Source organism: Salvia splendens, chromosome 17 (assembly GCF_004379255.2).
Source record: "Salvia splendens isolate huo1 chromosome 17, SspV2, whole genome shotgun sequence".
Classification (NCBI taxonomy): Eukaryota; Viridiplantae; Streptophyta; class Magnoliopsida; order Lamiales; family Lamiaceae; genus Salvia; species Salvia splendens.
This window is the reverse complement of record NC_056048.1, coordinates 3,505,707-3,527,593: the sequence shown is the minus strand read 5'-3', so window position 1 is coordinate 3,527,593 and position 21,887 is coordinate 3,505,707. Positions and strand designations below refer to the sequence as shown.

General features: G+C 40.2%; 3 protein-coding genes, 1 long non-coding RNA gene and 1 other non-coding gene across 7 annotated transcripts; 3 read left to right on the top strand and 2 right to left on the bottom strand.

Moving 5' to 3' along the window:
* Positions 1–491: 491 nt before the first annotated feature.
* Positions 492–571, bottom strand: TRNAL-UAG. The gene has a single exon. It is a non-coding gene; the product is annotated as a tRNA-Leu (tRNA).
* Positions 572–1,569: 998 nt separating this feature from the next.
* LOC121773402 (probable xyloglucan endotransglucosylase/hydrolase protein 8) lies at positions 1,570–4,105 on the top strand. 3 transcript variants are annotated; one of them, XR_006044748.1, is made up of 4 exons: positions 1,570–2,000; positions 2,082–2,182; positions 2,252–2,391; positions 4,077–4,105. XR_006044748.1 is itself a non-coding variant. In XM_042170255.1 (3 exons), exons 1-3 carry the CDS (start codon positions 1,811–1,813, stop codon positions 4,086–4,088), a joined length of 303 nt encoding a protein of 100 aa, XP_042026189.1. In that variant the 5' UTR covers positions 1,570–1,810; the 3' UTR covers positions 4,089–4,097. The 3 variants fall into 3 exon arrangements, 2 of the variants coding, with proteins under 2 accessions (XP_042026189.1, XP_042026188.1); XM_042170255.1 differs by lacking the exon at positions 2,252–2,391 and having other exon boundaries at positions 4,077–4,097; XM_042170254.1 differs by lacking the exon at positions 4,077–4,105 and having other exon boundaries at positions 2,252–2,429.
* Positions 4,106–9,495: 5,390 nt separating this feature from the next.
* On the top strand, positions 9,496–11,035 carry LOC121773401 (probable xyloglucan endotransglucosylase/hydrolase protein 8). The gene is made up of 2 exons (XM_042170253.1): positions 9,496–9,783; positions 10,493–11,035. The coding sequence occupies exons 1-2, from the start codon at positions 9,539–9,541 to the stop codon at positions 10,893–10,895; spliced, it is 648 nt and encodes a 215-aa protein (XP_042026187.1). The 5' UTR covers positions 9,496–9,538; the 3' UTR covers positions 10,896–11,035.
* Positions 11,036–13,500: 2,465 nt separating this feature from the next.
* Positions 13,501–14,089, bottom strand: LOC121774124 (MYB-like transcription factor ETC3). The gene is made up of 3 exons (XM_042171043.1): positions 14,029–14,089; positions 13,863–13,956; positions 13,501–13,774 (listed from the first exon to the last, which is right to left on the bottom strand). Exons 1-3 carry the CDS (start codon positions 14,075–14,077, stop codon positions 13,687–13,689), a joined length of 231 nt encoding a protein of 76 aa, XP_042026977.1. The 5' UTR covers positions 14,078–14,089; the 3' UTR covers positions 13,501–13,686.
* Positions 14,090–19,832: 5,743 nt separating this feature from the next.
* On the top strand, positions 19,833–21,816 carry LOC121773871. Its single transcript, XR_006044870.1, has 4 exons — positions 19,833–20,205; positions 20,296–20,892; positions 20,989–21,111; positions 21,646–21,816. It is a non-coding gene; the product is annotated as an uncharacterized LOC121773871 (long non-coding RNA).
* The last annotated feature ends 71 nt before the right edge of the window (positions 21,817–21,887 follow it).

Genomic DNA, 21,887 nt, shown 5'->3' with positions numbered 1-21,887 from the left:
GTGTCGAATATTAAAAGGCAATGTAAAATAAACTAGACCTATACACTTTTCTACAACTTTTTCTTCCATTTTCTAAACTTTAGTTCTTGACTATTGGTAAAGGTAAAAATAAGGAGTAATAATGAAAATTTGTAAATCTATAAATCTTAATCCAAAAGTTTTTTTGGGTGTCGGATTTCTTCCATTCTCTTAACGAAACATGAAAATAGAAAGTCTAGATTAGAATCTTATTTATCTGTTATATATCTCCCTCTTTAGTTAAAATATTAATCAGGAGGTTTAAGTTTCACCGATTAAAGTAAAACAAACTCAGAAAATAAAAAGAAAATAGTAAATCATGTAAATAAATTATCAGCAAAACAAAAAATTAAAATATTTAACCAGGAGGGCTAAGTTTCACCGATTAAAGTAAAACAAATTCAGAAAATAAAACAAAATAGTCAATCAGGTTTAAATAAATTGTCAGTAAAACAATAAATATAAAAGCAGGTTGACAGCTGTGGGATTTGAACCCACGCCCTTTCGGACCAGAGCCTAAATCTGGCGCCTTAGACCACTCGGCCAAACTGTCTTGTTATTTATTAATTGTAAGTATATTTATTATATATATTATTAGTAATCTGCCACCGACACCCTAGCACGTGAATAACTGTGGTTGGCCATGTGAGAATTTAACATGTCAAACTTAGTGAAATAATTTATGATTGACCAACACCTCCTCTCCAACCAATTATGCACTTTTAATAATTTACTTTGTGTCCACTAAATTCGAAATGAAAGCTAGATAGGTAAATACAGACATGAATTTTATGAATCTAACATAAACAAAAAAAGGAAAAAGTTTCTACCCATTACAAAAATATCCTCAATTATTTCCCTCATGAGGGAGACTCCACATGAGTGACCTTCCATCAAGATTCAAGAATAAGACTCGACTCTGAACACAGTCACGGGTATACATTGAATTCACATAATAAAATCTCCAAATCTATTTCCAAAGAAGTGCGTTTCATTTTACAAAAGATATGGTAATCGAATAATAAATTATTACAACCAAAGTTTTGGTTCAACATTCATGACAAACTAATAGAAATTCATATGGTTTTATCATATGATCAGAGCGCGTTCGCTCGTGGACTAAATTTAACTAGTCCAACAATATATATGAATCAAAACATAAAAAATTGACTGACCCAATAATATACATAGACTTTAAATTTGATCTAGTTCAATAGAGATCTGACATAATTCGGTCAGGAGAAAAGTTCGACTTTGTTGACAAATGTAACAAAAATAATAATCCAAATAAGTGTAAAAAGATAAATGAAATCGGTATATAGATTTAACAGACTATTAATTCTTCTCTCACTAGTGACTCAATGTTCAATTGTTCAGTGATACATATACTTGAAAGACAAACATTATAAGTCAAAAGAACATAACCCCAAATAGGAAAGGCAAATATCCAATCCCTTCATTTAAAAGAATTCAATTTTACTGCAAAAAAAGTGTAACACTTAAATAACCAATGTAGATCTATTGTGTCTGTCCTTCCCATTTCCAGTTGTCAGACCCAAGAACTTTCCGATTAATGTAAACACCAATCAAACACCCTCACGTTCTTTCATGCAACATGTTGCCCACAAAACCCCACCTTTTTATTCTTCCACTACCAAATTTAAATCCAATTTCTACTAACAGTGAAACTTTTATTAAATTTCGCCGACAATAAAATATGCTTATTTAATTAATTTCTTCACCTTCCAGTTGTATAATTTGACTTTTTAAAAGTCGCCAAAGAGAAGAGCGCATGAAAGCGAAAATGGAGAGAAGCGCTTTTCTCTTCGCCGCGCTTTTGCTTGCCGTGCTTTCTCCGTTTTCTCGGGCAGCTGACCTGAAAGGCTCGTTCGATGACAACTTCAGCAAAAGCTGCCCGGAGAGGAACTTCAAGACCTCCGAAGGCGGGCAGATCTGGCACCTCTCCCTCGATCATGATGCAGGTGTGACAGCTTTAACAAATCTACTTTGATATCTTCTTTTAGGGATATGATATCATATCATTAGCAAGTTGAATTTGGTAGGTTGCGGGTTTATGACGAAGCAGAGCTACAGATTCGGGTGGTTCAGCATGAAGCTGAAGCTCGTCGCAGGGGATTCTGCCGGAGTCGTCACTGCTTATTATGTGAGTATAGATTTCGGCGGCGGTGTTTATATATTGTAGACTATAGGTTGATGATGAGAATGGAAACAGATGTGCTCGGACTGCTCGGAAAAAGGAGTGGGGCCGGAGAGGGATGAGGTGGATGATGATTCCGCGAATTTTTGATGATGATAAATGCTCGTAAAAATAAATTACGACACCGAGAATTTTACGTGGTTCGATTTACTGAGGTAAATCTACGTCCACGGGGAGAAATGGGGGCAGGTTTGTATTGCTTGATCTGCGAATTACAGCTTACAACACAGACTTGCTATATGATTATTTCTCTAGAGAGATTCTAACCCTTTTCTACCAGATCTAAGTTCTATTTATACATTGAACTAAGATCGTGGCTTACATCATCACTCTAGGTCGTGGAGGTCGTGTAGGTCATGGCCTAAGATCGTGGCCTGAGTTGACGCCACGTGGTAGTGGGTGTGTTGGAAGTTGTGGAAATCCTGCATGGGTCCACTAACTCCTTGTTCGGTCGAATACTGAGACCGAACTGCTTTGGTTGCCGATCTGAGAGTAGAGCTTGATGCCGACCTGAGAGCAGAGCTTGATTGGTTGGCTTTTACCGAGCTGTAGGCTGAGGCCGAACTCTTTGGTAATGCCGAACTCATCCGAACTCTTTGGTCATGCCGAACTCATACTCTTCCTTGGGCTTCGGGCTGATGGGCCGTCATTGCTGTTGGGCTTGTTTAGTCCGTACCCCATCCGTCATTGCTGTTGGGCTTGTTTAGTCCGTACCCCATCACTACCCCCCCCGAAAGACGAAGCGAATCACTTCGGCGAAGCGAGTCACTTCGGCATTCTGGATAAAGGTACGGGGGAGGCTGACGTCAGGGGACGTGCCTTGCATGTGACTGCATTAAATGCGACAGTAAAATCCGGCCGTTGAATCCTGAAAAGGTGGGATTCGAAACGGTGCGACGATTTTGAAATCTTCGCCGAATCTGATAAATATGCTCTTTCTTCCTCATTTGAACACCTTTGCTGTTGCGTCTTCTATACTCTCTCTTTCTCGAGAAATTTTTCTTCCGCTTTCAAGAGCTTCTTCAGACTTTCTTCACTTTCAAAAAGTAAGAAAAATGTCTTCTTCTTCTTCTTCGGTGTCGGGTAGCGGTAGGAAAGGGGATAAGGGGTCTTCTAGCCGGAAAGAATCCGGGGAGAAGACCGTAGAGTATTTTCACAGTATCTTGAGTAAGGATACTGTGATATCCCTTCACGAGAAATATTTTTTACCTGGGGGGAAGGCGGTGGTTCCCGACGATGATCATAGGGCTAACGACCCGCCGGAGGGTTATGCCACCGTTTACGAAGCCTGCTTAGAATGCGGGCTTCGTTTTCCTCTTCCCCCACCTTTTGTAGAGCTTCTTGATTTTTTTCAACTCCCTTTAGGTCAGGTGACTCCGAACTCTTGGAGGCACTTATCGGCTTTTGCTGCCGAACTGCGTAGGCTAGATAAGGATCTGTCTCTGAGGGCAATCCTTAATTTTTTCCAGTTTAAAAGGAAGGGATCTTGGTTCTACTTGATCCCCTTACAGCCTTTTAGGGCCTTCTGCCGAACCAAGTGGCCGAAATGGCAAAACCGTTTCTTTTTTTATAATAGGACTTCGGCTCCGGGCTTTCCTTGGAGAAGGCCGAAGTCCGTGATTCCCCATCCTCGGTTAGAACCGTTGGCCGAGCTCGAGGGCGAGCTCAATAAGATTCCTATGATTAGGAAACAGTATTCGGAAACTGAGCTCGTCAAGGGCGACCTCGTGTTCAATATCTCGTCTTCGGACGAAGAGGCCGAGGGTGAGGATTTCTCTTTATCTTTATGCTCTACTGCTTTAACGAAGAAAACTAACCTTGTTTTCTTGCTTTTTGGCAGTGTTCATGCTGAATAAGGCTATCCGAAAGTCCTCCGAGCTTAAGGAGCCGGAGAAAGAGAAGGCAACCAGCTCGGCGCCTGATGCCGAGAAGAATCCGAAGAGGCAAAAGACCTCTTCGGGTCCAAAGAAGCCGGAGTCGACTTCGGCAAGTAGGAAGGGGAGGACCCAGAAGCCCCCGAGAGCGCCAGAGAAAGATGTGGTCTTGGCGCCTCCTTCGGAGCATATCTGTGAGCCATTTTTATGGCCCACGGACTTCGCCGAGGTGAATTGTCTTCTTGATTCTTTGGCTTGGCTTCTGTCCTGTATTTTTGGTGCCCTCTGTTGACTTTTTTCCTTATCCATTTTCAGAGGAACGATATGCTCTCCAAGCTCGTCGCCGTCGAACTCTCCAAAGCGTCCAATGACTATGCCGAGATGCAGAGGAAGTTGGCGGCTGCTTGTCATCGGGCCGAACAGGCTGAGGCTAAATTTGAGAAGGCCAGAGCTGCTAGGATTTCGGCCCAGGATGAAGCTCAGTTTGCCAAAAACCAGCTCGTCATCCAGCGAGAGCAGGCGAAGCGGAGCGATGCTGCTGCCGTGGTTGCCCAAGGGGAGGCTCTCCGTGTTTACACGGAGAAACTCTTTTTGAGCAGCCAGTTCTCGGCCTTTGTCGGTAGCCTGGTAAGGCTAATTGCCGATAAGGGCGAGCAGGGGGCCGATGTCGTGCTGCCTCTGTACAGCCGAGAGATAGCAGCTCGGCTTCAGAATCTGCCGCTCCTTGAGGAGCTCGCTTCATCTTCGGTCCTGCTTTCTGCAGACCGAGTCCGGAGTTGTCGAGCTGATCGGGACGAGAACCTGGAGGCTATCTTTGCCTCCGTGGGACCCGTTTCACCCGCTTCGACTTACAACGGAGAGGGTGAGGCCGAGCCGCTGGAGCGGGAGGCCGAAGTCGAGCGAGCCGGGCATCCGGAGAAGGAAGCCGATCAGGAGGCGCAGCAGATCGGCTACGGTGGCGCCGAGCAGGCTGGGGAGAGCAAGGAGGCAGAGGCTGAAGCTGAAGCAGATAAGGAGAAGGAAGCTGAACCTCACCGAGAAGGCGGAGACGAAGCTAGCGAAGTATGATTTCGTCTCCCTTTTCTTAGTTTAGTTTCTTCCTTTATGTAAAATGGCCTTGAAGCCCTCCTTGTATAGAAAAATTTTTTTTCTTATGAATAAAAAAATTCTTCTTTCTGCTCTCGTGTCTTCGTTTAGCCTTTCGTACTCTCTTACTCCTGTTGTGGTTTACTACCTGCTCGGTAAGCTGAAATGCCGAACTGACGTAGCTGCTTTGTATTCTTAACTCTCAAGGAGCTGGAGATACTTCACTGGAAACGGCTGTACTCTTCGGCTTTAGACGAAGCTGAGAAAAGAGCTATAGCCGATCAGACGAAGAATGACGAGCTTCTGGCTCGTTTAGTGAAGCTGGAGGCCGATAATAAGGACTTAGAGTCCGATAAGAATGATCTGGAGGCCGAGCTGAATACGACCATTGCTGAGAGGACTGCGTACGAGGATTACATCCGTGTGCGCGGGGGAATGACCATATCAGATGCTCAGAGTCGAGTTGACGAACTGTGGGAGGAATATAATGTACTCCGGAGGAACAATGCGCTGGAGAGCTCGGCTTGCCAACAAGTCGTGACATCATTGCGGCGCTGGGCTTCTCGGTACAACATTGTTCTTTCTCGGCGCCCCTCCATAGAAAGATTCCTTCGGCATATCGCGCCAACAGATGCTCGCACTCCAGATCAAACCTCTGGTTCCCTTGTTCAAAATCCTACTCCCAGCCAACAACGAACTCCGGAACAGCCGGAAACGTCAAGACGAGAACGGGCTCAGGAGCAACCGGAATCGTCAAGACAGGGACGGACTGAAATTCGCCGAGGAGTTGTGACTATGAGCGAGCAAGATCAGCAGATGCTTATTGCAGAGACTCTTCATTGCCGAGGTGTTAGGACTTCTCGAGCTCGGGGAAGAGGCGTTGGGTCGAGGATAGCATCTCGTCGACCTGCTTATTCTTCATCTGCTCGGAACAACCGAAATCGGCTTCCAGAGGATTTTGCAGATAGGTGGCTTAACTTCAGCAACCCTGGACAGTAGAATAGTCCTTTGTAATAGCGTAACGCCATTTTGTAGGGTAGCGGAGTTGTATGCCGAACAAGATTTGAAAAATGAAATTTTGTTTTCGCTTCTAACACTGTATTTACAGCTTAGCGAAAAAATTTCATCGTACTTGTCCTCGGTCTTATGAAGTAAACTTCTTTGACCGGACTTGTCTTTGGTCTGATGAAATAAACATCTTTGACCGGACTCGTCTTTGGTCTGATGAAATAAACATCTTTGACCGGACTCGTCTTTGGTCTGATGAAATAAACATCTTTGACCGGACTCGTCTTTGGTCTGATGAAATAAACATCTTTGACCGGACTCGTCTTTGGTCTGATGAAATAAACATCTTTGACCGGACTCGTCTTTGGTCTGATGAAATAAACATCTTTTGACCGGACTCGTCTTTGTGTTCTAATTTGGCGATTTTCGTCGCCGGGATCGAACTTTCCCTTGTCCTAATTCGGCGAGTTTTATCGCGTGGATCGGACTTTCCCAGTTAACCGAAGTGGTCTTATGCAGTAAACCTCTTTGACTAGACATGGTCGTCCTCGGTCTTATGAGGTAAACTGCTTTGACCGAACTTGGTCGTCCTAATTCGGCGAGTTTTATCGCGTGGATTGGACTTTCCCTTGTCCTAATTCAGGCAAGTTTTATCGCGAGAACCGGACTTTTGTTGCAGTTCGTTTCAGACGAAGTGCTTGATTCTTAAGCAGAATTGTGGTCTTGTATCCTCTTTAGAAGCTTTGACACACAATCGTGGGCTTGTTGCAGCTCGTTTCAGACGAACTGCTTGTTTAAGCTGAATTGTGGTCTTGTATCCTCTTTAGAAGCTTTGACGCACAATCGTGGGCTTGTTGCAGCTCGTTTCGGACGAACCGCTTGTTTAAGCTGAATTGTGGTCTTGTATCCTCTTTAGAAGCTTTGACGCACAATCGTTTAGCTTGTATATGTTCTAAGAAGGGGATCAGCCTTCGAAGAACAAGATACCTCAGTAACATTTGTAAGAGACGACACGCACATAGACAGACAAGACGCATATAGACAAATAAAAAGCACATAGAGACGAACAAAAACCAAGCAAACCAAAGAAAGCACATTGACCGGACTGTCTCTTACAAATGGAACTTTTTGAGGTTGGAAACGTACCATGTTCGGGGTACTTGTGCTCTTGACACGTGAGTCAATTTGTAAGACCCTTTGCCGAGGACTTCTGACACCCGATATGGAACTTCCCATGTGGGTTCGAGTTCGCCCAGCTTTTCTGCTCGGCTTACTTCGTTGTTTCTCAAGATGAGATCTCCCACTTGAAATTGCAGCTTTTTTTTACCCTTTGGTTATAATACCGGGCTACTTGCTCCTTGTACTTGGCTGCTTTTATGCAGGCCAATTCTCTTCTTTCTTCGGCCAGATGTAGTTCGGCTCTTAGTCCGTCACCATTCATTTCTGAGGAGAAATTGAGTTCGGGGACTGGATATGCCGATCTCAACCGGAATCACGGCTTCAGTGCCGTACACCATCGAGTTCGGCTCCGGTGTGACTTCGGTCATTTCGCCGGCCTCTGATTCCGGCTGCTGTGATGGCTATGCTTGATGGTGCCGAACTGATTGCTCGGCACTTTTAAGCGCAATCTGCGAACACACTTGCTCTTTTTCGATCACCTCGGATGACCGCTATCTCTCCTTTAGTGGAGAAGGTGTTCGGCGAGGATGCCTCTGATCGCTATGACCGGGCTTCTTTTTGTCTTCTCTAGATGAGCTGTCTAAAGACCGTTTTCGACGGTCTGCCTCATCGGCACGAGAAAACTTGTCCGCAATGTCCCACATCTCTTGAGCTGTTTGCGGACCGCACTCCACGAGCTTTCTGTAGAGAGCTCCGGGCAGGATTCCATTTTGGAATGCCGAAATGACAAGTAGATCATTGAGATTATCTACCTGTAGGCATTCCTTATGGAATCTCGTCAGGAAGTCGCTGATCTTTTCGTCGCGACCTTGACGTATAGAAAGCAGCTGAGCCGAAGTGCTTCTGGCTTCCGCTTTCTGAAAGAACCTCCTGTGGAAAGCATCCATTAGATCTCGGTAGGATCTAATGCTGCCTTGAGGGAGGCTATCGAACCACCTTCTTGCGTTCCCGATTAGCAGCTCGGGAAACAGCTTGCACATGTGGACCTCGTTGAGACCCTGGTTCGCCATGTTATACTGATAGCGTCCCAGGAAGTCATGAGGATCCACGAGTCCGTCATAGGTTATCGACGGAGTTCGGTAGTTCTGTGGAAGGGGAGTTCGGGTAATATCGTCCGAGAACGGAGTCCTCAATGCTCCGTACATGGCGAACCCGACATTTCTTCGGTATGGAGGAGATGGAGTTCTCCTGTGATTCCGGTACCGAGGATTCTTTCTTCTGGAAGACATGACACTACTGCGGTAGTGACTATCTCGTATGGAGGGAGAGGGAGAATCCGCCGTTTTTGTCCCCGGCTGCTTTTGGCTTTTTTGCAGGAAGGTTAAGAATTCCTCCTGCTTTTCCGCCAAAAACAGCTTGACAGCCTCGTTCAAATCGGGCTGCTGGGAAGACTCGGTGTGACGGCTTTTGGAGCGGCTTGTTCCTCCACCATGAGAACTGGTGGTGGATTTATCCCTAGGCTGTTTTCCCGACCTATGGGATGGATTGGCTTCCTCCTGGTTCTCACGGGCAGGAATACGGGTACTCTGCGATCTGGTATGCATTTTTTGGGTTGAAAAAAGTGGATCAAAAATTCGCTTTATCACAAATTTTGTTCTCTGTTTCCCACAGACGGCGCCAGTGATGATTCCGCGAATTTTTGATGATGATAAATGCTCGTAAAAATAAATTACGACACCGAGAATTTTACGTGGTTCGATTTACTGAGGTAAATCTACGTCCACGGGGAGAAATGGGGGCAGGTTTGTATTGCTTGATCTGCGAATTACAGCTTACAACACAGACTTGCTATATGATTATTTCTCTAGAGAGATTCTAACCCTTTTCTACCAGATCTAAGTTCTATTTATACATTGAACTAAGATCGTGGCTTACATCATCACTCTAGGTCGTGGAGGTCGTGTAGGTCATGGCCTAAGATCGTGGCCTGAGTTGACGCCACGTGGTAGTGGGTGTGTTGGAAGTTGTGGAAATCCTGCATGGGTCCACTAACTCCTTGTTCGGTCGAATACTGAGACCGAACTGCTTTGGTTGCCGATCTGAGAGTAGAGCTTGATGCCGACCTGAGAGCAGAGCTTGATTGGTTGGCTTTTACCGAGCTGTAGGCTGAGGCCGAACTCTTTGGTAATGCCGAACTCATCCGAACTCTTTGGTCATGCCGAACTCATACTCTTCCTTGGGCTTCGGGCTGATGGGCCGTCATTGCTGTTGGGCTTGTTTAGTCCGTACCCCATCAGTGGACATTGAGTTCTTGGGGAACCGGACCGGGGAGCCTTACGTGATTCAGACGAACGTGTACAAAAATGGGACCGGTAATCGGGAGATGAGACACAGCCTGTGGTTCGATCCGACTGAGGATTACCACAGTTACTCCATGCTCTGGAATACCCATCAATTGGTGTAAGTTTTTCGAATTTATTTAATTCCTTTGGAATATTCTATGTGGTGGAAACGTGAGTCTCACTTTTATATATTTTCCGTTTATACAGTAGTGATAGTTTTGATGGTTGATTTATAATGAAATATGAATGTGATAAATTAGTAGAATGTTTAGCTTATTTACCAAATCCGTCGATTAACAATTTATAGACTTGTTTGACTTGATGTGAATTTTGAAAATTTGTGAGAAATGAAGGTTAAAAAGGTAGTGTAATGCAAGTCGCATTTTTATACTCCGTATATTAGTTTTATAATGTAATGTGAGTGTAATACTCCCTCTATTCGCGATTAAGAGTTCTGATTGAGTTCGATATGAGTTATAAGAGATAGTTATATAAAAAAAAAGTGAGTGGAAAAAGATAGTGAAATACGAGTCTCATGCAAGTTGAAATGTGAAACTTATTTACCATTTATAGTAAAAGTGAATATGTTATGGTTTAGTGGAGTGCGGGGTCCACTTACCAAAATGAGAAAAAAAATAAATGATTCATTAAATCTTGGACATCCCAAAAGGGTAACATGAGTCATTATTTTATGGAGAGAGAGTAAACGAGAAATAAGACATTTTACCGTGACATTTATTCTTTGCAAAATGTGATACTCCTTTTAAATTCAAAATGAAACAATTTTTGATGGACGAAGGGAGTAATATATAAGATGGCAAAAACAGGTTTTTCGTGGACGAGGTTCCGATAAGAGTGTACAAGAATACGAACTACACCAACAACTTCTTCCCGGATCAAAAGCCGATGTATCTGTTGTCGAGCATCTGGAATGCGGATGACTGGGCGACGCGGGGAGGGCTGGAGAAGACGGACTGGAAGAATGCACCATTCGTGTCATCGTACACGGACTTCAACGTGGACGCGTGCCAGTGGAAGGACCCCTACCCGGACTGCGTCTCCACCACCACGGACAATTGGTGGGACCAGTACGCGGCGTGGCACCTCAACGATGACCAGAAGTTGGACTACGCCTGGGTGCAGAGGAACCTTGTTATCTATGACTATTGCAAGGATACTAAGAGGTTTCCTACGTTGCCTGAAGAGTGTTGGCTCAACCCCTATGCTTAAATATTTCTTCACTATTAAATTTTTGCCATTCTTTTTTTTCCCACATTTCTATGGATGCAATTTATTGATATCTTACACAAATTATGATGTATATGTTTGAAGAGGGGGGGAGAGAAAAACACTATTTTTCTTTATTTTTATGCTACTCTGTCAATTGGAATCAGTTTTGCACATGCTTTTCAATGATGTTTTATTTAGTAATACTATCACATGTACCACGAAGTTTAGAAGCAGTCCAGTTGACTTGTTACATATGTTGGTTGAAATAATAGTAGTACAACAAAAGTAGTCTTGCCTGGCTTTCTTTACCTTTACCAATACTCGACCTAAATATAATTACAAATATGTAAGATCATAACGACAAGTTGAGACAAACCATAAAATATAGACAACATAATTTTCGGAATTGTGGAAACAAACATATATAATTATAGACAACATAATTTTTGGATGATTACGATAGTATATATATATTTATTAGAGTTGTCAAATAGGTTGAACCTGTTCAGTCCACAACATGTCAGATAGCTTGGGGCCTGCCAACATGATAGAGGTTCACCACCAAAGTGAGATGGGCTGAGTTGGATTGGTTTCTTTCGATAAAATCGGACCTAGTTCAGCCCAGGACCACTTAGCAAGTGAGCTGGACTGGATTGGGTTTGAGTTTGGGTTGAGCATAAAGGTATTTGTATACATTTTCTAATTTTTTTTTATGTATTTTAAAAATATTTATTAGATAGTATAAATAAAAATAATATTTAGATTTTAGAGGATAAATTATGGAGTATATAATACTCCCTCCGTCCCACACTACTCGCACGTTTCCTTTTCGGTACGGAGATTAAGGAATGAGTAATAGACAAAATCAAATATTACGGTTGTAGGTGATAATTTTTACTAAAAATGGAAAGAGTGCAAATAACTTGGGACTCCCAGAAAGGAAATAAGTGCAAGTAGTGCGGGACGGAGGGAGTATTTTGTATTTTCACTAATAGTTTATGTATGTTTATTGGATAATTTTAGAATTACTAAAATATTATACTAGTATTACTTATTAAATAAACATTTATATTCATATTTATCTTATTTCAATTATTTTCTAAATAATACTATAAATTAATATAAAAATTGTATAAGCATAATTAAAATTATATTAAGACTAAATTAAAGAGAAATCATTATAATATACTAGAATTTGCGATCAATAAATGGTGAAGTATAATTATTTTATCATTCTCTATCTTTTATAAAAGAGTACCCCACTCGTTTTTATTCTTCAACAAGTTCATCTGTTGACGAAATTCTCTTCTCGGAATCTCATTTACATGATGATCAACATTAGCTCCATTAGATTCATGAAGGAACATTAGATCATTATTTTACCCCTCCATTGCGTGTTTAATTACTGAAGTATTTTATTTATACATATATATGGCCCATAATAATTTTGAAAAATTCAAGTGTATTTTTTACTCGTCCTTCAAACTTGGGTTTGATTCTAAGTTGTAGTTGGATCAAACGAATTCCAATGGAGTGAGACATCTATCTTGATTGGTCTATTTTGCACATCAATAATCTCTCAAATGGAATAAATTGCAATAAACAGTTGCACATGGTTAGTTGAATATTTTGCATATATCTGCAGCTAGGCTAGGGGACCCCAACTTGCATCAAGAAACTCACTCCAAGGCTGATATGTGGACAATCGATTGGAACCTCACTTTTCTTTGGGACCAACTTTTTCTCTTTAATTTCCAGTTAGAATTAATATTTTAGAATAGTAAGTCCCAAAATATTAATTGCACATAATCAGGGCCAAGCATCGACCGACATTTATGCACGCAATGCGTGTACATATGTATTGTGCGTGTGCTTAATGTGGGTGCAGTTTATAATGGAACAGTTAATAAATTATTCACAAACAAGTTAAAATCGAATGTTAAATGAATTGTTACATAAATTTATTATAAAGTTAAATTTCTTTCATATGAAATGATATTGTATTTGTATAAGTTATTTTGGGAATTAAAAACAAAGTTATGATGTCCTTCTCATAGTAGTTAGTCCATAAAAAATGGATTGGGTAAATAATTGTAGATTCAAAGTATCACGGTTTAAATATTTTAAATACTCGTAAATTTGACACTATTTAAATCTAAAAATCACTCGATGTTTGAAATTATTTTACTTAAATTCAATATTAATTCAATTAAGTAAGATTTAGTAGTATATTAAACTATAAAAATAAAATAAAATAGAATTATAATCCGGTTCCCAGTTAGGAACCGGTCGGTTCCGATTAGAACCGAAACCGGTTTTGTTTAAAAAGTTAGAACAGGCCGGTTCCGGTTTCAGTTCCGGTTAACCGAAAACCGGAGAACTGTTTAAGCACCCCTACTCAATTTCATGATACCAATCAAAGTCCTATAGCAAAATTTATAAATTATTCTAATTAATTACTACAGTTAATATAGTTTCACCAAAGATTTTTTCAACGTCCATTCTAAAAGTAGTGGCCAATTAGTGAGCAAACATAGAAATAGTCATCGTTAAAAAATCTAGAGACGTATCTATCTATAATACTCCGTAATACTAAATATAACAGTTGGATAAATACATTTTCATACAATTTATATAGCTAGAATCAAATAAATACATTTTCATACAATTTATATAGCTAGAATCAAATCAATCGCCGTAACTTGCGGGACAAAGCCTTTATGCGGAAAGTCGATGTAGCTTTCCTTCTATCCCTAAATTATTTTACATGTACATATTAATGCCATCTTATTCATTTCCTGTCTGAAAAATGATATTCGCAGTAGTTCTTGATTTCCCCAGCACTTCTTCCAGGAATTCTTCCAGCAATTATAGACCATCTGCTTGCATATAATTAAAGATGATAATATTAAAAAATACTAAAAATTGGAGGCACATTGATTGAAAGCTAGAAAATTACTTATTCACCTCTCTCCCACCAGCTTATACATCCTCAAAATCAAGTCTTTTTCATCTTTTGAGAAGTTGTCTACTTCCTCATCAGATCTTCTCTTTCTTGTTTCTGCAACTCATGTTTCATTAAAGAAACCGTTGTTGTAGCGTTGTAGAAAAGGATTGTGGAAAGGAAAGTTACCTTTATAGATAGAATGGACATCGGAAGAAGACATCTGTGAACCGGCCATTCCACTCCTACTTGAGCTATGTCACACAAAACTAGCGAGATGGTTATTTATAGAAATAGTATCAGATAAGAATGGCCCACAAAAGAAGCATTTTTAATTTATTGCAGCAAAAAAGGCGATTCCGTCGCCTTAGCGGCCCCCACACTCTGGCCCGAAATCATGTGAGGGGTTCAATCAGGGTACGCAGTAGCCCATCTCCCACTGGCTGTCATGTGCCCTTAACCCACTGGCTGTCAGAAGCCCATCTCCCAAGGCCTCACACTTGTGCCTGAGAAATGGAAGCAACTATACGACAGCAGTGTGATTCGAACCCAGGCTCATTGCAGCAAGATCTGCCCCTCCGTTGTCAACTGCGCTACGCCCCAGCGGGCAGCATTTTTAATTTATCTGCACATGTCATGATGTTAATTTGATGTATTTTACTTTAAACTATAGGTGTGAATACGAGTACCCCAAGTTACCCGACCCAAAAATAAAATTCAGTACTTGACCCGAAGTGTGCTGATACGAGATATCTCCATATCTCTATTAATTTGTCTATCAATTATTTTCCATATCTTTCTATATATGTTTATGATTATTTTCTTGGTCACTAAGTTAGGGTATTAGGGAATTAGTATTATAAATAAGAGTTTTTTTATCTTTTGAATTAATCATGGAAGAAATATCAAATTATCTTATTTTATTATTTCAATTCTGTATTGTTCTTGGTTTGATCGACGAACAAAGCTCCCGCGACTACCTTTTATCCCTCCGCCGATCGCAATCACGATTCCAGAATCTTGTTAAGGGAATTTATCCCTTAACATGTGCTTTGGGTACCCAAATCCCCAACAAAGTATTCGAACCCGATGAATCAGATCATTTTCCATATGTTGTGAATTGATTTTTTCCATATAAGAATAAAAAACATAATAATTTCTTATGTTTTTTTAATGCTAATTGTGTCTGTTTATGAATATTTAAAATTCATCCAAACGAAAACAAAATACAACAATGAAGAGTATACTATATTTTTGTGTGCTTTTATTTTTCAAAACAAATCAAAGATGACTTTGAGGAAAGAGTTTTTTTGTAATGGCAACGCTACGATGAAATTAAGAGCATGCACAACGGTAACTTGAAGAAGAGCTGAGCTCATGCTGTTGGCACGGCACGCGACGCGCTTACCGTTGTGCTCGTGCCAAAGCGAAAGCGTTATTAATAGTTAAAAATTGTTCTTAGTTATTACTCATTGATATCTAGTTAATTTTTTAATACATTCCATACTGCAAATATTTAGACCATATATTTCTTTTCGATTTTTTTGCTCTTTCATTTCCTGCAATACCGAATGTTGAAACGTTGAAATAATTAATACTTATTCTCATTTATGATAAAGTGAAATGTAATTTTTATGTGCAATAAATCGAAATGTCAAAATGTGACTTTTATTGTGGGACAGAGGTAGCAATGTGTGTATCCTTACCTAAAAGACTTTCATATTTGTTGGAGTCCAATTTTTCATAAAGAGAATGAATCTTTTTCTTGAAGCATTAGAAAAAGGGCCCGGATCTACTACGGGAAAGATTTGGAAGATCCAAAACAAAAAATAGTGGTATTTGCTAGCAACAACTTAACGAAGGCGGCCAATCAATATAGATTGATCCAAAATCTGGTTCAAATCCAATAGCCTTCCAATCAATATAGATTGATCCAAAATCTGGTTCAAATCCAATATAGTACATGTGCGTACATAAGAAATGTAATGAATCAATTATTTTTAATGAATCGATCCGACAACAACTTCAAAAATGGAATTCAAATGGATTAAATAGGAAATGATACTCTGAATGATAGAACTATAATGAAATATATGACCAACCTACATTTATCAAAAGTGAAAAAGAGTTGATAAACGGTTCGATTCTCTTATTTTGACAAATATATGAAGCCAAAGAACAAAATATATAGTTTAAATTTAACTAGATCTCTAGGTGCAAATTTCGTGTAACTGGATTGTACAATAGGAAACACCCTCCTCGCGTTTGGGGGGACCTTAAATGATAAAAATCAATAATTATCGTAGTACTTATCATTTAATAAAGGGTCCCCTTTTTCTCCACCGGATGAATTCATAAAAATTGGCGGTATATGAATAAGATGATAATGGAATTTACACACCAAAAATATTATTGATATAGGCAGATTAACTCAAAAATACTGAAACAAACTGAGCCCTCAAAACTCAAAAGTATATATATAAAGGTGAAACTATGATCTTTGCCAGACAAACAGTGGTAACATGTTCTAAAGTGTCAATATATATACAGCATCCACACACACAAAAGAAGAAGACAAACAAAGAATTATGAGTGTATAATTAGAAAAAGGCACCATGAATATTTATGTGGTCTTTTTCATTATAATGTATCGATTACCGATCAATATCCAGGCACGTCTAATGATATTTTTAAATACTAAGGATTGCACACAATGTTTAGAAACTAAAAATGCAGTTTTCTTTTTGCTTTTTTATAAATAACCCTTTATGATTCTTCGAAATTCAAGTGTTATTTATATTGTATAGCTGTTACTCGTCTTTTTCATATTTGACAATAAGATCTTCCTTATGGTAATCTCACAGTCACTCTTAGACTAGACTTCTAAGTTATAAATATTGGGTATGAAGAATTCAATTGGTGCCAGGAATCAATTTTGATTGGTCTATTTTGCATATTAATCTATTAAATGGAATTTTATAAACTTTATCGAATAAATACTCCGTTAATACAGAAATAGTCAGCTTCATTACAATATCTAGAGGAGTATTAGGCCATCCACGTCACTGTCTCAATACCGTCTCATCTCTTAACTATTTAAGGGCCACACTGCACTTTTTACCCCATCTCTTAACTAAGAAACAACACCTGCAACTCTCCATCTCTTAACCATCTCATCCCTTAACTATTCATTCAATTTCAATTTTTATTTTTATTTCCAACAAATTCAATTAATAAAAACACACTTCATTAAATAAAAGAAAATTACTACAATTTAAAATCCTAAAAAATAAAAAAACTCATAATTAAAATCTTAAAAATAATAAAAAACACATAATTTAAAATACTAGAAATTTAAAATTGCACACTTAAATTATAAAAACTACTCCGCCGGCGAATCATCTCCCGAAGGCGGTAGCGGTGCACCCGTTGGAGGCGGAATACCAAGTTGTCTTGCCAGATACTCAATGCCGGCAAAATGGGCTTGATATTGGTCAGACGTCATGCTGGAAGTGTCAGCCATCATGGCGGTGAAGTACATGGACATTAGGGAGGGCGGCGGCGTTCCTTGGGAGCCCGCCTAGCTTGATTCGCCTTGGCCCCTCCCTGCGCAAGCTCTAGCCGCCTTGTTCCCTTGCGGCCGACGTCGTGTACCGGAGGAGCCCCCTGCATCGGATGTCGGGAACTCAACCTCTTGTGAGACGTTACCTTCCCCGCCCTCACTAGATGAGTATTGGCAATCCGTCGTGTGCTTCGTATGTTTCAAGCTCGAGCCCGTGCTGGACAGGACACCGCCAACCCACCTATCAGGCTCTTTGATCGACTACCAAACATCGGCATATTTGAAATCTTTTTTGGTGTCGGCTTTAAAGACTCGCAAAGCCGCTCTTAGAATGTCGGCTCCACCGGCTCCGCTTTAGTAGTTCTCCGCTTCATGCTTGTAGATCCCACAAAATATTTTGATATCTTTATCGGCTCGCTCAAAATTACTGCGAAGCATCTTCATGTTGCGGCTGAAGGTCCCCCTCGGATTTTGCTCGTTGTATACGTCGGTGACCTTATCCCAAAAAGACTTGCGGGATTGTTGATTCCCGACGATGGGATCGTATGACGTGCTGATCCAAGCGTCGAACAGAGCCATCATCTCCGCGGAGTTGTATGGATGACAACCTACGTCCTCCACCGCCTCCTCCTCCTCCTCCTCTTCCTCCTCTTTTCCGGATCCACGACTGGCTGAGCTTCCACCGCCTCGTCCTCCTCCGCCTCCTCCTCTTCTAGCTCCGGTCGGAAGGTTTTTCGGAGTGATGTGTTCCTCCGAAATATTCTCCCTAATTTGGGATAATCTCTGCGTTTGCACATACCTCGGGTCGGAGGGACGATAGTATGCATCAATTGGAAAAGATGGTGTTTGGTACGCCGACGTCGACGAGCCTTGGGTGCCCGGCGACGAACCGGAACCGAAAGCACCCAAAACATTGTACATGCCCCCCCCCAAGTCGACAAACACGTTCAAGTCGAAGCTGCCCTCGCCGCCGGAGTTTCCGTCATCAGACATTTTTGCAAAAATTGGAGAGGAAAGAGAGATGATATGATAGTAATGAGAAGAAAAAAAGATGAGAGATAGTCTGTTTGTGTGTAAAATGAAAGAGGTAATGAGAGTATTTATAGAATAAAAAAATAAATAAATAAATTAAAACGGTAATATTACCTTTTTAAAATTTTAATTATTAAATTTTTTTTTCGGAAAATTGATTTTTTTTTAAAAAATAATTATTTATTGAATCAGCATGACGACACCCACTCGCGGGCTGGCGAGTGGGCGTCACGCCTCGCGCCAGACCTCGCCACGTGGCGCTGGCGCGTGGCGAGCTGGCTCGCCAGCTTCATCGAGACGGAGGGACACGCGACACGACGGGAGGACTGCATCGCTATCTCAATGCTGGCTCATCTCGCCGAGACGAGTTCGAGCCCGCATTGAGATGACGATGCAGATGCTCTTATATTAGTATCAACCTGAGTAATATAGCAGTTGGATAGATACATTGTCGTATAATATATGATGCTACAATCATTTGCCAATTCATCTTAAGCCATTGCTTGAAACTATTGAAGTTGAGCTACAATCATTTGCCAATTCATCTTAAGCCATGCTTTTTATATCTTGGAATTTTTGAGGAGGATGATTGTATTCTAGTCTCAACAGTGATCAAGCTATGGATCTCTGAAGGATTTCTAAAACCAGTAAGTGGCAAATCTTTGGAAGCAATTGCAAAAGAGTAGTTCAATGAACTAGTTGATAGATATCTAATTCTAGTTCACAAGTTTGGAAAAACTGGAAAGGTGAAGTCCTTCAAACTCCATGATTTGGTGAGAGACATTTGCTTGAGAGAAGTTGAAAAGGAGAGGTTTTATGCTGTGGTCGGGAAACATAGTCCTCAAGGCAAGTTTAGCCAACGACATGTAGTTATTCCTAGAAGCACTCCAAAAGAGAAAGGACCATATAAGCTATTGTGATGCCATTCAACTCGGAAAATTGCTAGAGTTGGTTAGTTTGAAGACTCTTGTTTTTAGATCTACCTCAATCGATCTCCACAGGAGTCTACAAACAATAATTGTTCATGCTCCTAACTTCTCAGCTACCTTTGATGCACCGGTTGATATATGGAACATGCCTCAACTTAGGCATTGTAATCATGGAGAATCTACATACGCTCAAGGGAGTAAGTAATTTCAAGTGTGATGGGACGATGGCCCGTAGAATTCCCAATATTAAAAAATTGAGGCTATTTTATTATGGAGATTATGTGGATATTGAGTACGGTGGTGATAAATTTTTTCTCCTCAACATGGAATGCCTGCAACTGGAATCTCTTAGCTGTCTAAACAAAGGTATAAATGATTTGTTTTGAAAGCTTACCTTTCCACACTTTCTTAAAGAGTTTGGCTCTTATCAGTGATCATAATAATAATATAGAATGCATATTGGAAATGGTAAGTACATTACCCCTTCTTGAAAAGTTCCAGTTAAGATTTGGACGTGTCACGGGAGGAAAATGGGAAACCGTTGAAGGACGGTTCTTGAGTCTCAAATATTTGTCTTAAGGACTTTGACTGGTGGGTGATGGAGAGCTCCCACTTCCCATGTCTCGACCACCTTCTTCTCGATGGACTATCTTTGAAGGAGATCCCTGCAGAACTTGGTGATATTCCGACACTGAAATCCTTGCACTTGGAGTTATGGTAGAGGAACAAGAGGAATTACAAGGAGAACTATCCTTTATAGTCCAAGTTTTGGTCGGTGATCAGGATGCTGAGCTGCAGAGCTTGGAAAATCCCTACTTCAAAGTTTTTCTTCCACGGTGACTTGTGAGTTCCCTTTGATTGTCAATAACAAATTAGATGTCTAGTGTTGTTTTTGTTTTCCCTGTTGCTGACATTGTCCATGTGATGTTGCAGAAGCCATCCAGAGTGTAGTAATGGTGAGGATTACAAAGATATGGCGAGGTGATGTTTCTCCTAAGGAAATGTGCATATGAAGAGTTTCTTAACTCTCACCCCTTTGATATGTCCAGTTGCACAACTTTACCTGTATGTTTTACTATGATTCTGATTTTGATGCTCTTCTTTCAGTTCTTGGGTGATATCTTGCTGGATTATTCTAATTTTGCTGTAATGATACGATATGTTAGCTCAAATATGACCAATGTTTTGGATTAAGGCATGGTGATGGACACCAAACCATTTGTTTCAGACCAAGTTGATGATACAGACCCTGTAGAAAGGGTTATAAAAATTGGTTCTATTTTTCCATCAACGTTGGTGCCTTGATATCAAGTACTAGTTTGTTTGTGTGAATTCAAGATAATTCTGAGGGATCTTGGTAAGAAGGAAGATGCATAGCCGTCCTTTGTGCTGGATCCACCATTCTTTCCAATCGCTGTAGCCACGGTATGAACACATGTGGAGAGGTTCGCATCAATGGAATTGTGGTAGCTTCATAAGATAAAGCTGTGGGAGCACGTGCATTGGAGATGGGGAAAAATAAATTTCCAGGTTGAACTTAGAATTATAAACAAAACAATTTCTTCCTCCATCTATCCATCTTACTTCTCATAATTCAAGAATCTTGATTTTATTTTAAATATGCAGCCATTTCCAAAGGCTAGTTTTTGATGATTTACACGAGACCTTGAAGTTAAAATTGAAAGAACAGAGTGTGTTTATGATGAGCATTACGAAGAAATGGCAAGGTGATGTTTCACCAAAGGAAATGTGCGTAAGAAGAGTTGCTCAATTCTCATATGTTCACTTGCTTAATTGTTCCTGTATGGTTTACTATGATTCTGGGTAGAAGGTGTATCATCATTTTGCATCATTGGAGACAAACTTATCTTTTTGCTTCAATGTTTCTCATGCACTCAAATTGAAAAACATTGTCATTCTACCATAATCTATTAAAACTAAGCTTACTAAACAACTTCTCATAATAATACGTGAAAAAAAATTCGTCCTATAATTGTAGAGCCCGTAGAAGACGACATTTTTACTTGATATTCGATTTTCTAACATAATATTATGATTTATTTAGCCAACATGAAATTATATATTCTTTACATTTCTATAAATAACCATCACATTAGCATATAGACTCATTAAAAATTGAATATCAAGTAAAAATGTCGTCTTCTACGAGCTCTACGATTATAGGAGGGAATTTTTTTTCACGTATTATTACGAGAAGTTGCTTAGTAAGCTTAGTTTTAATAGATTATGGTAGAATGACGATGTTTTTCACTTTGATTGCAGGAGAAACATCGAATCAAAAAGATTAGTTTGCCTCCAGCGATGCAAAAGGTGGATCAATCAAATAGTGTAGCGATATGTTTAAGAAAGAAATAACAATTCCCCTTAATTAGTAGATTTATCAGGAGATTTAACAACATTTTTAGTAACTACAATCACGACTTCCATTCCTGTAATATGTTGTACAATATATAGTACTCCCTCCGTCCAAGAAAGATGACCCCTTCCTTGGCCGGCACGGAGTT

Bases quoted from the DNA above. Each gene is read 5' to 3' on its own strand.
- LOC121773402 (XM_042170254.1), top strand. From the start codon at position 1,811: ATGAAAGCGAAAATGGAGAGAAGCGCTTTTCTCTTCGCCGCGCTTTTG. The intron at 2,001-2,081 runs GTGTGACAGCTT...TGAATTTGGTAG, and splicing joins CTCCCTCGATCATGATGCAG to GTTGCGGGTTTATGACGAAG. The intron at 2,183-2,251 runs GTGAGTATAGAT...GAATGGAAACAG, and splicing joins GAGTCGTCACTGCTTATTAT to ATGTGCTCGGACTGCTCGGA.
- LOC121774124 (XM_042171043.1), bottom strand. From the start codon at position 14,077: ATGGCCGGTTCACAGATGTCTTCTTCCGATGTCCATTCTATCTATAAA. The intron at 13,957-14,028 runs GTAACTTTCCTT...CATGAGTTGCAG, and splicing joins TGTCCATTCTATCTATAAAG to AAACAAGAAAGAGAAGATCT. The intron at 13,775-13,862 runs GTGAATAAGTAA...ATATGCAAGCAG, and splicing joins TATAAGCTGGTGGGAGAGAG to ATGGTCTATAATTGCTGGAA.
- LOC121773401 (XM_042170253.1), top strand. From the start codon at position 9,539: ATGCCGAACTCATACTCTTCCTTGGGCTTCGGGCTGATGGGCCGTCAT. The intron at 9,784-10,492 runs GTAAGTTTTTCG...TGGCAAAAACAG, and splicing joins TGGAATACCCATCAATTGGT to GTTTTTCGTGGACGAGGTTC.